The 16,387-nt window shown below is 46.7% G+C and overlaps 2 protein-coding genes across 2 annotated transcripts in view; both read right to left on the bottom strand.

Annotated features, from left to right (window-relative positions):
• The window catches only part of mpped1 (metallophosphoesterase domain containing 1), a 53,968-nt gene extending 51,880 nt beyond the window's left edge, over positions 1-2,088 (bottom strand). The window contains exon 1 of the mRNA XM_079335414.1: positions 1,970-2,088. The gene's annotated coding sequence lies outside the window, so the exon portion shown is untranslated. The remainder of the gene's footprint in view (positions 1-1,969) is intronic.
• Positions 2,089-8,670: 6,582 nt separating this feature from the next.
• Positions 8,671-16,387, bottom strand: part of scube1 (signal peptide, CUB domain, EGF-like 1) — a 79,515-nt gene continuing 71,798 nt past the window's right edge. The window contains exons 17-22 of the mRNA XM_079335524.1: positions 16,292-16,387; positions 15,051-15,212; positions 13,620-13,817; positions 13,118-13,270; positions 12,887-12,966; positions 8,671-11,807 (exon numbers count right to left, since the gene is read on the bottom strand). The exon at positions 16,292-16,387 is cut by the window's right edge and continues 72 nt beyond it. Of these exons, the coding sequence (XP_079191650.1) occupies positions 11,655-11,807; positions 12,887-12,966; positions 13,118-13,270; positions 13,620-13,817; positions 15,051-15,212; positions 16,292-16,387 (842 nt within the window). The 3' untranslated portion in view covers positions 8,671-11,654. The remainder of the gene's footprint in view (positions 11,808-12,886; positions 12,967-13,117; positions 13,271-13,619; positions 13,818-15,050; positions 15,213-16,291) is intronic.

The following is a 16,387-nucleotide window of genomic DNA, read 5'->3' as shown; positions in this document are numbered from 1 at the left end:
CACCTGCAATTAACAGAAAAAACTAAATATTTTTTTTCTGCGTCACTATTTGAAAAGGGACAAAAAAAAAGAGAAAAGTTTTAAACAAGAGTCCCTGGGAAGCGTCACCAACCGTTACCAGCGAATAGTTACAAATAATTTAAAAAAAAAAAGAAGAGCAGCTAATTTTTTAATTATATTATTTTTTTAAGTTTTTTGATTTTTGCTACAAGCCGGGACAGCCAGCTGACGACACCAATCGTCCTGCATGCAGTCATCGAGCGACCGGGTGCAGATTGAACCCGTGCTCACGGACGTCGTCTGACACGTTTTTAAAATCGTCTTGTGTCTCGACTCGAACGCTGAAGTCAAACCTCAAACAGAGCCACGAGCTTTCACTACCTTTAGACTCAGAGGAAAGGGAATGCGTTGTAGTGAAAGAGAACAGCTGCTTTAACACAATGAAACTCAAATTAAACACGATTTAACTGGTGAATATATCGAAGGATATCGGCACATACCTGCCATAAAATCAGCCGATTGTACGTGACATGCTCATATCGGCCAGCCGGGTTCGTATTTATGTGGCGATATGAAAAGTAGATTTGTCTGATTCGTGTTCTGCACGTTCTTTGGATCCACTGTGTGCACAGCAGCACTGAGTGAGAAAGTTTCATACTGTAAATATGATCGATTTGATGAATCGCTGTCAGTTCATTGCAAAAGGTCACAAATGAAGCCATCACGATTTATTTTGAAGCCCAGGGATGCAAGAAGAAGAAACCCTCCGTCAGCTTCAGCATGAGCCAGGACAGATCCAGCAGACAGTAAAGAGTGTGTGTGTGTGTGTGTGTGTGTGTGTGTGTGTGAAGCAGCAGAGTCTCTGATAAATGTAGAATCAGAGCGTCTCTCTCTCCTCTTTGTCTTATTCTCATCACAGTACACTGAGTGCAGAGCATCTCCTCCTCCTGTTCTGCTACATGTGGACACAGAAAATTAAAGTGCACCTGAGTGTTTCACGTGCAGCCTGCAGATCTTAAAGAGTGTGTGCTGGTCTGTGAAATGAGGAGAAATCAGAATCTATGAGGGGAACAAACCCGTTCTCATCCCAGGTCGACAGACTTTAAGATCTCTCATGAAGCAGTGTGATTCACATCAACACAGGACTTTCAGTTTGCTCCATTAAAAACATGTTTGGGGAAAACTCAACCTTCTCTCTTTATCTACATCATTGTTTATATTGAGGCACGAGAGGGTTAAACTCGCGCCTCTACTGTACATTAGACACTGAGGACCTGACAAGCGTCGGTATGTGACGCTTTGGGATGAAACTAGGCTGCATGACAAAAACACACAAGCACACAATGTAGAAGAATAATAGCAACAGCTGCTTTTTTTTAAACTTTTGATTTATTTTATGACGAACTTTATTTTATTCTGTCTTATTTGAGTTATAACTTAAATTGAGCCGCACGAAACTTCGTTAAATTTACAATATTGCAGGAAGAGTTTTGCAAACTTTGACTAAATAAATAATAAAAATAAATTAAAAAAACAGCAAATTACCAGTCTGGTCTTTATATTTAAGGATAAAAGCACACGTGTGCACATTTTGCCTCGTATGAAACTTTTCAGCCCCGTGCAGCCTCACGCTGCAGCACACGGACACATGCCTCTCCAGTCTGCGCTGCGCTCCGGAGACTTTACCCCATGGATGCAACCTGAGCTCACATTAAAGCATTCCTGCCGGAGAACCCTTTTTTTTAAATCTGAGAACCTGAATGCATGTTTTCGTTAAAAATGCAGACTATGAATGAGACAGCAGAAAGCCCCCCTATGAGGCAGGAAACATCCCATTCTGCTGAGATTGACCCGAAAATACGCAGCGATGTTCGGGTTTAATTCAACAGAAACGTCCGCTGCGGATCTGCATGCGCGAGGAGACACCTCTGCGTAAATTCATGGAAAAGATGAAGAGGAAGGAACCTACCGGCTCGCGCGGTCAGCTGCAGTCACGGCGGTGTTGGGTGATGATGTGCAGACTGAGGAAAGTGTCTGAGCTCTCACAGACACGCGCTGGTCAGTTTGAATGCGCACCCCGTGGTGCACCGGCTCTCTCTCTCTCTCTCTCTCTCTCCCTCTCTCTCCCTCTCTCTCCCTCTCTCTCTCTCGTCCTGCCACCGTATTTCCCCGGTGAGCGGTACTGAGAGGAAGGAGGGGGGACGGAGAGCTCCTTCACACAGATTTAAATTATGATGGAGGTTTTACCAGGGACGGGTCCAGGTATCCAGACGTACGGAGGTCAAGAACCCGCCCCCCTTTAGAAACCTTTTAAATGGGGAACCAAACAAAAGTATGAAAGGGTTAACGTGCATTTGCATGTTTAATCTCTGAGTGTGCAGACTGAAAAATGTTTCCCAGATTGAGTCATCAGTACTCTGCTTTACATGATTACATGGATCTGTTACAGTAATGCATTTTAATGATTGTTCTGTCGGAGGAGTGCTTCCACATACATTTTCTATTTCTGTGTTTAACACAGACATATTCCCTTTGAATGTAAATCCTTCTTTGCTACAAACACAACAATCTCCAGTTAGAAGTTAAAATGCTGCTTCTTCAGGATCTTTCTAAAGAAGAATAAAGATACTTGATTTCAGTCGTCCAACAACGACTCTCCGTTCCTTCACATCGACTCAAGGTTCTCTGGATCACCTTTAAAGCCCTGCACCTCATGGAACAGTAAACAGACTCGGATGCAGGACACCTAATTGAGATTTAAAAAAAATAATTTCTGCTTTAAGAAGAAACAATCCTGCACACCTCTCTTGCTCACGTGGAAGGTGAACCCGAGCTCTCTCAGTGTGTGGGATGTTTTCTTCCCAATGGGACGGTTTGATTTCCTTCAGGATGATTGGACGGAGCGTTTCAGGTCTTTGAATTTAAGAAACCAAAACGTGCACATGACTGAGGACAAAAGACATAAATAATGAACCAGTCGACCACATGCTGTTTTCACACACGCACTTCTGAAAATATCTCGCTGTCTTTGTGTCTCCTGAGGTAAACTACAGAGAGAGAGGAAAAAACACAGAGTGAAAAATGTTTGTGTTCACACATGCAGCTGGAAAAATCAGGGGTGCATTCGGATTGTCCCTCCTCTCACTGTCCACTTCACCTCAACCAATCAAACTCCTCAGATCCCGCCTGTGGGGAATCTTTTCACTCACTTCAGTTCATCATTTCTGATCAGATATTTTCTGTTCAAACACAACAGATCAATCAGGTTTTTTATTTTATTTTTAATCCTCAATAAGTTCCCGTCTGTTCGATCGTTGTATTTGTGCAGAAATCTGAGCTGGTAAAAAAAACAAAAAAAAAACAGAATCTCTGCCCGCTGTTTACTGGCCGTGTTCAGATAATCAGAGAAATTACAGCCAATCACCACCTCTGCTCCTGTTTATCTGCAGGTAATTGGACTGGGATTGAGGTCGGTTATGAGCCAAACAAATAGAGCACAATCTGGAGCTCAGACACATGCATCCATTAGAACTGTACCAGCAGAGAGCTGCAGAGTCTCAGGCTGGAGTCACAGCGCCACCTACTGGAGGACGATATGAAAGTCTGTCAGAGAATTATCACAAAAACGTCTCAATTCTTTAAATATCAAAACTGATCCTGACAGGCAAAGCTCATTCTTCTTTGATCACTTTTTGCATATGCTGCAAGTAGCTGTTTCAACATATAAAACACACTTTGCCCCCCCCCCCTCCTCCCTCAAGAACAAACAGGAAATAAAAGAAAGGGGTGAGAGCAGCAGTCGAGCTGAAGCTTTGATCTGGGTCATCGAGTTCATAAAGGAAAGGTAAACGGTGAGCCGGATGATTCGTGAGCCTTTCTTTAAGAGACATACCAAAGATGGCCACAGAGGGGCATGGGGTCAGCAGGGTCATGGGGGGGGGGGAATTTAGGGCAGAGAAAACAGCAAATTTAGGGCAGAAAAAACAGCAATAAAGGGATCATGTGTGTCAGGAAACAGCCTGGCAAAGTGAATCTTCCTCGATCAGTTTTAAAGATCTGACAGAAATCTCCGCCTGCTCTCTGAGCCTCCAGTCTCTCTCTAATAAAGGCAGAGCTTCCACATGAAACATCCTCCTCCTGATCTGTTGTTTGGTGCTTTAGCTCCAACACAACAGCAACCTCATGGCACAGAGTCAAACAGAGAGATATGGCTCATAGACAGAGAAGGTGCTGCCAGAACAGGTGGGAGCAGCTGAGCCAACACAGCGTCCTCTTCACCACAGACTCCTGGAAACAGGACTCAAGGACACATTTCAGCTCACAACTTGTTCTGAATCTGGGACTAGATCCTGATCAGGATGAGAGTTATTCACAAAGCTTCTCATCCTAATCCAGAGAGCATCTCCGGTGTGAAACTGTGAGGAGGACTGAAGACTCTCTGAAGCTGTTCTTCAAACACGAAGAACAAGAAGAATATTCTTATGTTGGACAAAAAGTCTTCATGCACACATTTGAATCCATCGGACTCTTATCAGGTCTACATGCGCTCACCTCCACAGGTGCATCCAATCACTGATTAAGACTCCCCTTCACTTCTCCTGATGATGTAAGGATCAGCAGGTGAAGAAGCTGCATAGCACACAGGTTTCATAGGCTGCATCTCACTTACCTTATTTGCAGTCTCCTCGGTCCTCGGTCCTCGGCCAGACCGGAAGTAGATCCAGACCCGCCATGTTAAGGATCGTCCCAAAGCTCTTATTCTGAAAGAAGGAGAGAGGATCGAGGAGAGAGGAGGAAGCTCCGAGGAGCGATGACCGAGGAGACGAGAAGTCTTTTCACTGACAGACACGCCCCCTTCTCGTATATCACTCACTGATTGGACGCTGCACAGGATCAGACTTCAGTGAAACAGAGTTTAATAGGGGAGAAAAGAGGGAGATTAAAAAGAGGCTAAACGGAGCGTGGGACATTTAAACAGATGATGAACATCAGTGAGTTTGTAAAGAGTCGCTCTGTGATGAGCTGCCATTAAAAAGAGTCTGACATGAAGATTAACAACCAAATATGAAGCTCTACAACTTCTATCAAACACAGAGTTCATTGTTGAAATACAGGCTAGGCTAGGTCAAAACTGTATAACAATAATAATAAATAGACATAATGATAATGATAATAATAGTAATAAATAATAAATAGACAATTCAAAATGAAATCTGTTTGGCAGTAGAAACTGTCCTTTTGGTTTGAAACAGACTGCAGGTTGATCTTCAGATGTTTGTTATCAAGAGTGAGTGTGTGTGTTTGTGTGTGTGTGTGTGTGTGTGTGTGTGTGTGTGTGTGTGTGTGTGTGGACATAAACAGCTGTTAGGCTGATTGACAGCTGAACGTGATCAGCTGATGTGGCGTCATGTGACGCTGTCGAGGAAACGACGTCTCATGTGTCTTAAAGCTGATTTCCTCGGTCCTCTCTCCTCGGCTTCGTTTCCTCCGTGCGTCTCTGGTGGGCGGGGCTAAGACGCAAGTGGAGGAGACAACTCGGAGGACACTCGGTGCAAATAAAGGAAGTGAGAAGCAGCCATAGTGTTCATCATTACACCCTGCCGATTCTAAATTCTTCAGTTTTTTTTTGGGATCAACCAATCGCAGCTTCTGAAAAAAACCTGTCATATACACCTAGCATCGATGTCGACCACGCCCCCCCCCCCCCCCCGCTGAGATCAAAGCTTCTGTCCCTTCCTCTCTCAACTTAAAGTCCTGGCTCTGGTTTATTTTGAAGCTCAGTGAGGACGTCTGTGAACACAGGCCGTCGACGTTACACCATCGTTCCAGATCATCCATTCCACCGTGAAACAGAGTGGGCCTACGTCTCCTTGCACCATACATTTTTCACCCCCGATGATGTGTCTGAAATCCTTCAGTGAGATGAGCGATGGAGTCATTACCCGGCCTGAGATGAATCTGTTAATTAGACCAAACACAAGTCGTTTAGGAACATTTCTGTCACCGCCTCAGTCTGCTGCGTGTTCATCACACCGATGGACGAACGCAAAGAGAGTAATCTCAGCATCTGGTTACAGACGTATATTCCTGCAGATGCTCGCTGCTGATTGGACGTTCCCGGAAAAGATCATGTAGGAAATATCAGATCTGCCCGTCACCGATGATTAATGAACACCAGCGAAGAGAGACATTCAGAGCAGGCGGTGAACTCGCTCATGACAGGAGGACGACGCTGACAGAGTGATCGGGCGTTTAGATTCTCGCACTGATTACTGTGCAGCAGGAACACACGTACAGGGCTGCATGCAAACCTTAAAGTTCTGCTGATGCAGAACCACACACGAGTAAAGGGAGGTGACGTGTTTGTTTCTTCCTCTGGTGTCATGTAATGCAGCAGGGACATAAAACTCTCAATGAGAAACATTCACACTCTGACCAAATGGAATGAAAGGTGTCATGCTGTGATGGATTAGCTGCTCGTAGAAGGAGAAAAAAAACAAACTATCCTGGACATCTTCAAGTTTGTTTTTGTTTTTTTTGATATTTTGCCGACAAGCCGGGAAGGAGACGGGGAGCAAATATGACAAATGTTTTGTATGAAATCTGCAGCTCACCCTGCGTCAGTCTGAGTCACTCATGTGCACAGAGTGAGTCACACTTCAGCAAATTCAGCACACTCGGCGTGGATTCAGTCCCAGCGTGGATTTGTGTTCTGAAAACGGAAAGACGCTTTCAACCTGACGGAGAAAATCACGTTTCCACTCTTCTACAAATGAAATACATTTTTTTTTTTTAAGTTGCCAACCACAGCTTGAAGTTGATGAGTTCAAGCTGCTGGACGTTTTGAAGAGTCGACTGAGCGGTCCAAGGAGCAGCCGGGACGATGCAAAAAACTCAAATCTCAGCGAGTGTATTTGTCTCATTTCAAACCTCATCACACTGATTATAACACACGTGTGTTGCTGCTCTGTTTGCATGTGCCCTGTGTGTCTGCTGCTCCGACATGCACACATAATGAATGTGTGTTGTCCCTGTCACATTAGACTGAAGACATGAGCAGTGAATGCATCGCCGTCTTCCAGGACACATCAGCATGTATCTGTACTCACAATGAGTCTTTGCAGTGTGTAAAGATAAAGAAGCACAAAAGGTAATGTCCTAATCCCTTCTGGGCCTCCACACGTGGCGGGGACAAACTTCAGAGCAGCGTCTCCTCCCTCCAAACACATCTATACATTTCAAAAAGTCGAGCATTTGGAGCAACGCGTCGTCTCCTTTCCCGCAGCCTTCTGAGGACACAAGGAAAGGAAACGAGAGGGCGTGAAATAATCAGCGTGGATGACGGTGAGTGTTTGTGGCGTGTCGTGGAGATGTGGGGCGGCTGCGAGATAACAGGAATATTAACAGTGTCAGCTGGATTTTCTCCGCGCGTCCTCGAGAAGCGTCCTCCAGGACGGTGGCGTGTTGCGTCACAAAGAGGGAAGATAAGAGATCCAAACGAGGAGATATGAGCCGCCCCGACTCCACATGGACACACGGAAAGAAAGACGCGAGCCCAGTGTGTTTTCTGCTACTGTTTTATTGAATCTGTTCAGTACTGGAGTTTCATGGAGCAAACATGGCACAACACTGCGTTACACTTTCTCTCTTTGGGTACAACCGACTAACACAAACGTTAAAATTATTCCTCTACAAATTGGACTAAAGTACAAACACACACACACACACACACACAGTCACGTTCTGCATCACAGGCACCCAGAACAAAACCTCACACACACACATACAGAAACACACACAGTCTCATACACACACCCTTTCACAATAGAATACATTCTCAGGAAAATAAAAACAGTCAATTATAAAGTTTAGAGCATTTCGTATCACTTTTTTCATCTCTCATGTCGAACATATCGGACCCTCCTCAAACAGAAGCGGGCCGTACCGTAACGTGTGTGTGTGTGGCAGCTTGTCGTCGAGGTCCGTTATGAGGGGTGATTATCAGCCAATAAATCAAAAAAAAATCAAAAAGCGTATTTCCCTTTGTGTTTTTGGACATTTTCCCTTTTTTTTCCACGTTTCAGAAGAAGACGCTAACATGAGCAGCTCAGTAGGACCAGATGTTTGGTTTTGCGTGTTTCAGCCTCTTCATTACAAACGCTCTGCATGACCACGGACTGTTTTCAAACATGCACACCTTTTTTTTTTCTCACTTGAAGAACTTTGACCTCCGTATCTGGGGCGTGCACATGAATCACGAGGCTACCAGCTATTTGTGAAAATACTCTTCTGGGCAGAGCGAGTCCTGTGTGAGTACTTTATGCTACGCTAAGCTAATCATAGATGCAGTCAGAAAACATTCACCTCAATCATGCCAATCTGTGTTTGAACTGTGAGGTCATAGCAGGCGACATGATTTGAAGTCCAGGGGTTTAAACTTGCAAAGTCTGCGGTATGTTCCTTTAACCTCTAATCAATGCGTTTAGATGAGCTCTAAACTAACGCCTCCTCCGTGCTCGCCATTAAGACAGGACGCTTCCTCTTCTTGACGCCGGCACTTCGGACAGGAGTTTATAAAAACGAGCTTTGACAACAATAAGACTTAGACTTAGACTAAACTTTATTGATCCTTTGGGATGACTCCCTCAGGAAATTTAGGGAGGTAGGGAGATTGTTTTTAAATCATCTGTCGGGGAAGCTTGCCTCTTTTTTTAAACGACACCACACAGATGAAGCAGCGAGCGCTACAGACGCCTCTCATTCTGACCACGTCCCTGCCACTACATTCACCTCCAGACCAACACGCCACGCACACCGACTTTTTACATCGTACACGTCAGACATCGTACATGTCAGACATCGTACATGTCTCACATCGTATACGTCCGACATCGTACACGTCCAACATCATACACGTCCGACATCGTACATGTCAGACATCGTACACGTCCGACATCATACACGTCCGACATCGTACATGTCAGACATCGTACATGTCTCACATCGTACATGTCTCACATCGTACATGTCTCACATCATACACGTCCGACATCGTACATGTCTCACATCATACATATCGTACATTGTGCACGTCAGACATCGTACACGTCAGACATCGTACATGTCTCACATCGTACACGTCAGACATCGTACACGTCAGACATCGTACATGTCTCACATCGTACACGTCAGACATCGTACACGTCAGACATCGTACATGTCTCACATCGTACACGTCAGACATCGTACACATCAGACATCGTACATGTCTCACATCGTACACATCAGACATCGTACACATCAGACATCGTACATGTCAGACATCGTACATGTCAGACATCATCATACATATCGTACATTGTACACGGTTTCCACTTCACTTGAGTTGTGCAGATTTGTAGTCCATGTTCAACAGGGTAAAGGGTTTCTTAGACATGAGTAGCACTGGGGATGACACAGAAACATTTAGTTGGGTTATAGAGGAACAGCATAGTATGCACACTACGCTTCCTGATAAATGGAAAGAAGATGCATCTTAGTGAATGCTTATATCTCGAGTAGGTTTTTATATGCTGTAGTAGTATGTAATGTTTGTATAATGCCATCATACAAGAAGCCTTTATGGTGACGCTTCCTCTCTCTGGCAGCTATGTTGGAGGGATGAAGCAGCACTGGGCAGTGAGACACAGGAACACTGTAGTGGTGGACTGGGTAACGAGGGGCGGGCGGGGGGGCGGGCGGGCGGGGGGGGCGGGCGGGGGGGGGGGGAAGTTGAGAGATGCTCACACTGTCTCTGTCTCCTTCACTCCTCTGTGTGCGCATTAGTCGGAGAGTTTTTAACTTGCAGTGTTTCCTCGCTCGTGTGTAAACGGGGATGGGAGTTGGCAGAGGTGTTCGGGGTTAACTGCAGCGTGGGAGCGACGACGGGAGACGCAGCTTGTCTTTCATGTGGCACATTTCAAAACAACACAAACAAAAGAAACAAGTACGTAACTTTTTTCCTACAGTTTAAAATATAAAATTCAAGTGCAATTAAAGTTCCAAATATTAGTTACATCACATACATTTCTCTCTAAAGCAACAGTCTGTTACTTGCAGGTAGTTTATCTCATCTTGTTATATATCTTTTTTTTTTATTATTTAAAAAAAATTACAATATAGACTTTGTGATTCACCCCCGATAATCTTCCCCTGTGCTCCGAGGGATCAAGCCCACCCGTCCACATTTTAACATTTCTTTCAAATCTTTTTAAAATGTGTGTCTAAGTGCACCAACTCTTCCCTCGACTTTGTCTCGTGCACGTCAGGGCCAATAAAAAAAAAAAAAAAAAATCAAATTCACATCCTTGTACACTGTGTGGGCCGACAACATCCTAACACATCCTGCGTGCCCACACAGACACACACATCCGACATGTTTGTACGTCAACGTAAACGTCTGTGACCAGGGCCTCTGCAAGTTCTGACATGTTCAGTATAAATATTACAAAAAACAAAACAACACAGAAAAAAAAAAGCAGGTTGAAGGAGAAACAAAGTTTGTTAAAGAAGGTGCCGAAATCTGAGAAAGGCTCGGAGACGAGAAGGTGGAGTGCAGGAATAAGGTTTGACCGATACACCGGCTTGTTGATACTGAAATGTTGGGTAAGTAATGGACTCCGATCTATCCATTACCTTTATCTAATCCCAGCTGTAATGGGGCGGGAGGCGGGGTCACACCTTGGACTGGTCACCTGTCAATCAAAGGTCTGACATTTAGAGACCAGCCACACTCACATTTGGAGAATTAACCAGCATGTGATTGGCTGAAGAGAACATGCAGTATACCACCATCATACTCGGATCGGTTTGTAGTTACAGACTTAACTCTGCACAACGAGGGTGAACGACTCGCCTCGCAGGCTTCCATCATCGCTTGGTTTGCATTGCCAAAAGTTGCACACTGTATAAATTGCACAAAACATTGGCAACATAATGCTACGGCAACCAATGTTTTTCTCCAATTTAGACACAATGCTGTCTCTCATTTTGTGAAAACTGTTAATAATGATCATTATCAGAGGCGTGAGAGCGCTCAGTTGTCATTTTTGGCCCGAGCGCCAATAAATTCACTTTTTCCATCTTAAGAACTGTTAGAAGCCCAATAATATACTTTATAATACTTTTAGTTTGCACATTGTAAGAACTTCAGATGTGGCTCCCGAGTGGCTGGTTAAGACAGAAACCACAAACTAATGAAAATACAACATGAATCATCCAGACTGTCAGATATTGAACTCTTCTTTTAGGCGTCAAGTCCAGTTCAGTGTTGGACACATTTGGTATTAAATGGGCAAATTTAAAGGAGCAATATATACACACACACAAAGCTGATGTCTGCAGTTTCATCACGGTACAAATGTAATATCGGTCAAACCGTATCCTGGGGGGGTGAAAGACGCATTACAAGTTAAAGCTGGAGGAAAGGCAACGTGTGACAGAAGACGATGATTAGTCACAGGACAGGAACGTAATTGTATCAACAGAGGCAGAGGGGAAAATACTCGGGGGAGGGGAGGGGAGGGGGGGGCGGGGGTTACATTTAGGTTGCCGGATTTGGAATGACGCAGGATGATGGGAATTCCTGTCACAGGAAGCTGGAGAGGCTCCGCCCCCTATTTGTACGGCCGTAGGAACCTGGTGACTTTGGAGCGCAGCAGTTTGATGAAGGAGCGAGGGAACATCTCTTTGGACTCCTGCGCCGTGTACCTGAAGTAGTTCTGGGGATGGGCCAACACGTCAAACAGAGCCTTTATTAGCTTCTTGTCCTGCAGGGGGCGACAAAACGTTCAATCCCAACATTAAGGTTTAAACAGTAAACCAACACAGGATTTAAAGGCTGCTTTTCTAAGTGTTGCTGCAACAGCTGCAGCGTGTGGACTAAACAGAAATCATTGAAAAGGATGATAGTCTGAAATGTCCAGTATGAACATTTATGTGTTTATTTCTGCAGAATGATTAACAGTAAGTAATCAATGTGGAGAGAATAAAACAAACATACTAACTCAGAGATCAAATCTATCATCATTTTGTGATTTAAAACGAAGGTTCTTCATTGTTACGTTGGTTTTAGCCAAACGTCCCTCTGACACTCGATGGCATCCAAAAAGTTAGTGAACCTTTCTGTGTGGCCTCAAAGAGCTTTTAGGATTGATGTTGCTTCTTTTTTGTTGACTGACCTTAAAGCGATGTTTATAAATGTGAAATATATATATTTTTATTTGGTGACTTCTTGACAGAGAAAAAGCAGAAAATCTATTTTAAACTGATTTGAATGAAATACTACATCTCCCAGAATGCACAGCTCCCACTGAACACCAGAGCAGGCCTTCAGGCTACAAGCTACAAGCTAACTTGTTTGCAGATCCAGTAAGACTTCTGAACGTTCTTTGTTTGTTTTTCTTTTGAAATGGTGAATTATTGTTTGGTAGTTTAATCCGAACGAAGACAAGGAGGAAGTTTTCACCAGCAGCCGATTAGACATTTGGATGCCATGCAACGTTTACATTGGCTGCAGAAGAAACCGACAGCAGAGGTAAGACTTTATTTCTGTAGCTTCAGAGGATGAAAACATGAGAAACTAGACGTGTAGTTCTTCCCTGCCAGCCTAAAATTTCGATTTTTGTGTCATATAAAGAAACTTTCAGGCAAAGACATTTTTCTTGTCTCAGGACAAAATGAGGGCTGGACTCACCACCATTCAACTCCACTAGCATGTTTCTAATGATACACAGCTTCATGCAAACGGATGAAGTTTCCCTTTAATGACCATGGCTTCTATAAGAGTTGCCTTTGGTTTCTGTCCCTGTTGTGATTTTTAAAGCCGTGGTCCTGAGCTCTTCAGTACCTTCAGGATCTCTTGGTGGTTCTCTGAGGCGTAGAGTCTGCCGTCTCTCACTATGTCCTCTATCAGCTGCTGGTAGTCCTCTGAAACACAACACAGTGACATCATGAAATCTCTGCATCATAACGTCGAAGGTTTCTGGATCCTTGATGTTCGATCGAGTGTAAAAATACAGAAACAAGAAATCCAGATTTTCTCTGAGGAGTGAAACTCGACCTTGTGATGGTCACTCACCATCGTAGGTCACGTAGGGAACTTGGAATCCTTTGCCGCTGTTGCCCTCGTTGGACTTGAACTGAATCCAGAGTTTACGAGAGCGAGAGGTGAAGGCGATGGGCCGCTCGTACGTCTGACACGTCTCATAGGTGGTGATGGAGGTGGAAAGAGCTGCAAGAGAAGAAACAAAGATCTGAGAACATTATCTTCACTGTTTTTCTCAGACTGAAAAACAGATTTGGTTCTTTCCGACATCAGAGGAAACTTTGCTTTGATTTCTAAATCTCTTTGGCTCGATGCGTTCGGAGACTGTTGGAATTCATTTTAGTTTTGCTTGCAATGCCAGGACACAAACGGATGACTGCACATTGTCTTCTAAACTTGGAATAGTGAGAAACCCGAGACCTTCATCGGGTCGTTTTAGTGGTACTAGTTTCGTGATGGTTGGTGGTTCCGACCTCATAGAAGAAATGGGCTAACATGCAGACTGTTTATCAGGTAAGATGAAAAATCTGTTTACCACTCTTCCTCATGACCAGCACGTCTCCACACTCATCCTCGATGGGGAGGAAGATCTCTGGTACCACGATGAGAATCCGCCTCTTGTGCGGCGGGTTGATGGTCCAGACGCAGTCCACGTTGGACGGGTAATCTCCAGGATAGTTGGGAGACTCGATGTAGCCGGTGTACTCACCCAGCTCGCCTCCACACAGCTGGTCTGAGGGAAGAACAACAGAAATGTTTGACAAAGAGAAACCCCCTGCACTCGTCCCTGAGGCCTCGGGCACGGCACTCGTCCCTGAGGCCTTGGGCACGGCACTTGTCCCTGAGGCCTCGGGCGCTCGTCCCTGAGGCCTCGGGTGTTCGTCCCTGAGGCCTCGGGCACGGCACTCGTCCCTGAGGCCTCGGGCGCTCATCCCTGAGGCCTCAGGCGCTCGTCCCTGAGGCCTCGGGTGTTCGTCCCTGAGGCCTCGGGCACGGCACTCGTCCCTGAGGCCTCGGGCGCTCATCCCTGAGGCCTCGGGCGCTCGTCCCTGAGGCCTTGGGCACTCGGGCGCTCGTCCCTGAGGCCTCGGGCACTCGTCCCTGAGGCCTCGGGCGCTCGTCCCTGAGACCTCGGGCACGGCACTCGTCCCTGAGGCCTCGGGCACGGCACTCGTCCCTGAGGCCCCTCGGGCACTCGTCCCTGAGGCACCGGGCGCTCATCCCTGAGGCCTCGGGCGCTCGTCCCTGAGGCCTCGGGCGCTCATCCCTGAGGCCTCGGGCGCTCGTCCCTGAGGCCTCGGGCGCTCGTCCCTGAGGCCTCGGGCACGGCACTCGTCCCTGAGGCCTCGGGCGCTCATCCCTGAGGCCTCGGGCGCTCGTCCCTGAGGCCTCGGGCACTCGGGCGCTCGTCCCTGAGGCCTCGGGCGCTCGTCCCTGAGACCTCGGGCACGGCACTCGTCCCTGAGGCCTCGGGCGCTCGTCCCTGAGGCCTCGGGCGCTCGTCCCTGAGGCCTCGGGCGCTCGTCCCTGAGGCCTCGGGTGTTCGTCCCTGAGGCCTCGGGCACTCGTCCCTGAGACCTCGGGCACTCGTCCCTGAGGCCTCGGGCACTCGGGCGCTCGTCCCTGGGGCACTCGGGCGCTCGTCCCTGAGGCCTCGGGCGCTCGTCCCTGAGACCTCGTGCACTCGGGCACTCGTCCCTGAGGCCTCGGGCACTCGGGCACTCGTCCCTGAGGCCTCGGGCACTCGTCCCTGAGGCCTCGGGCACTCGTCCCTGAGACCTCGGGCACTCGTCCCTGAGGCCTCGGGCACTCGGGCACTCGTCCCTGAGGCCTCGGGCACTCGTCCCTGAGGCCTCGGGCACTCGTCCCTGAGACCTCGGGCACTCGTCCCTGAGGCCTCGGGGCGCTCGTCCCTGAGACCTCGTGCACTCGGAGCATTTCAGGAAATCTCTGGCAGCAGTTTTACTTTTGCAGTGGGAGACGTTGGTCGCTCCGTCAAAGTCGGTGGTGGTGTTCCCCGGGCAGGTGATGCAGTAATTCTGACCAAACTCAGACTGGTAGGTTCCTGCAGGGCAGCGGATGCAGCGGTGGGTGCTGGAGTTGTAGTAATGTCCCGGAGCACAGTGCACTGAGGAGGAACACAGTGTAAACTGAATAAAGATAAAGAGCAGAGCGATCACAGCTGGGACTTTATTCATGCACAGATTACAGAATAAACAAAGCATTAAACAACCCCCGTGTTGATGACTTTATTGTGCAAATAGGCATCTCATACACATCTGCACCATCCTTTACGATGACATTAACAATGAAACTGCTGACAAATGGCTCGTCTCTTTGCAAATGTCAGGATTAACATACAGGCATTCTGAGCGGCAGATAAAAACCTCCAATCACTCAGGAGCAAGTCGAGCAATCTAAAGAACATTAAACAAGACGTAGAGTTTGCAGAATGCTTTGAGATAAACGTCTCATTGTAAAGAACAATCTAAAGGCTCCGTCGGTACACTGCTCAGCGTGTTCATCAGCTTTGTGAGCAGATTGATTCTTTGCACGGGATAAAGGCTGGCCTGAGTTCAGTTTCAGACGTTTGGTAATGAATCAAAGAGTTGGACACCTGATGAGGTCAGAGGTCAGAGGTCAGAGGTCAGAGGTCAGGGGAAAAACAAAATGATTCTGATTCAACTTGAAGGAATCCTGAATGGGCCAGTGGTTCAGCTCTGTCCCCTCACAGTGAGGAGGTTGCTGGTTTGAGTCCCTGTCTGTCAGGAGTCTCCATGTTCTCCCTGTGCATGGCGTGGCTTCTCTCCGTCCTCCCACAGTCCAATCACACGCTGGTTAGCTTACCTGCTGTAGGTGTGGATGTGAGTCTGTCTCTATGTGTCAGCTCTTTGATTGACAGGCGAGTGTAACCCCGCCTCTCGCCTAAAGACATGACAACCAAAGAAATCTACCTGAAGAAGGAAGACAATGTCCCGGGTTCACTAGAATCACTCAGGATCATCTTTTAATGGGAAAAATATTCAACCACAAACCAAACTCAAATCCTCTTTCAGTCACTGAAATCTGACAGCATGAACTGGAAATGCAATGAGCAGAAATCTTCAAGAAAAAGGTCAAACTTTGACCAGTTGGCGGCCCGAGGACACGTCACCACAACAACATAACTCAGAGCATCGCCGTGGTTTGATGGTTAACAGAACTTACCTTTGGCCTCGCAGTCCCTGAAGGCGATGGATCCTTCATACTTGGTCATCAGACCTCCTCCGCAGGGGAAGCAGAGGACCCGGCCAGGCTCCGGCT

The sequence above is a fragment of the Symphodus melops genome, assembly GCF_947650265.1.
Source record: "Symphodus melops genome assembly, chromosome: 22".
NCBI classification, from domain to species: Eukaryota; Metazoa; Chordata; class Actinopteri; order Labriformes; family Labridae; genus Symphodus; species Symphodus melops.
This window is presented reverse-complemented; position numbering and strand designations above follow the sequence as displayed.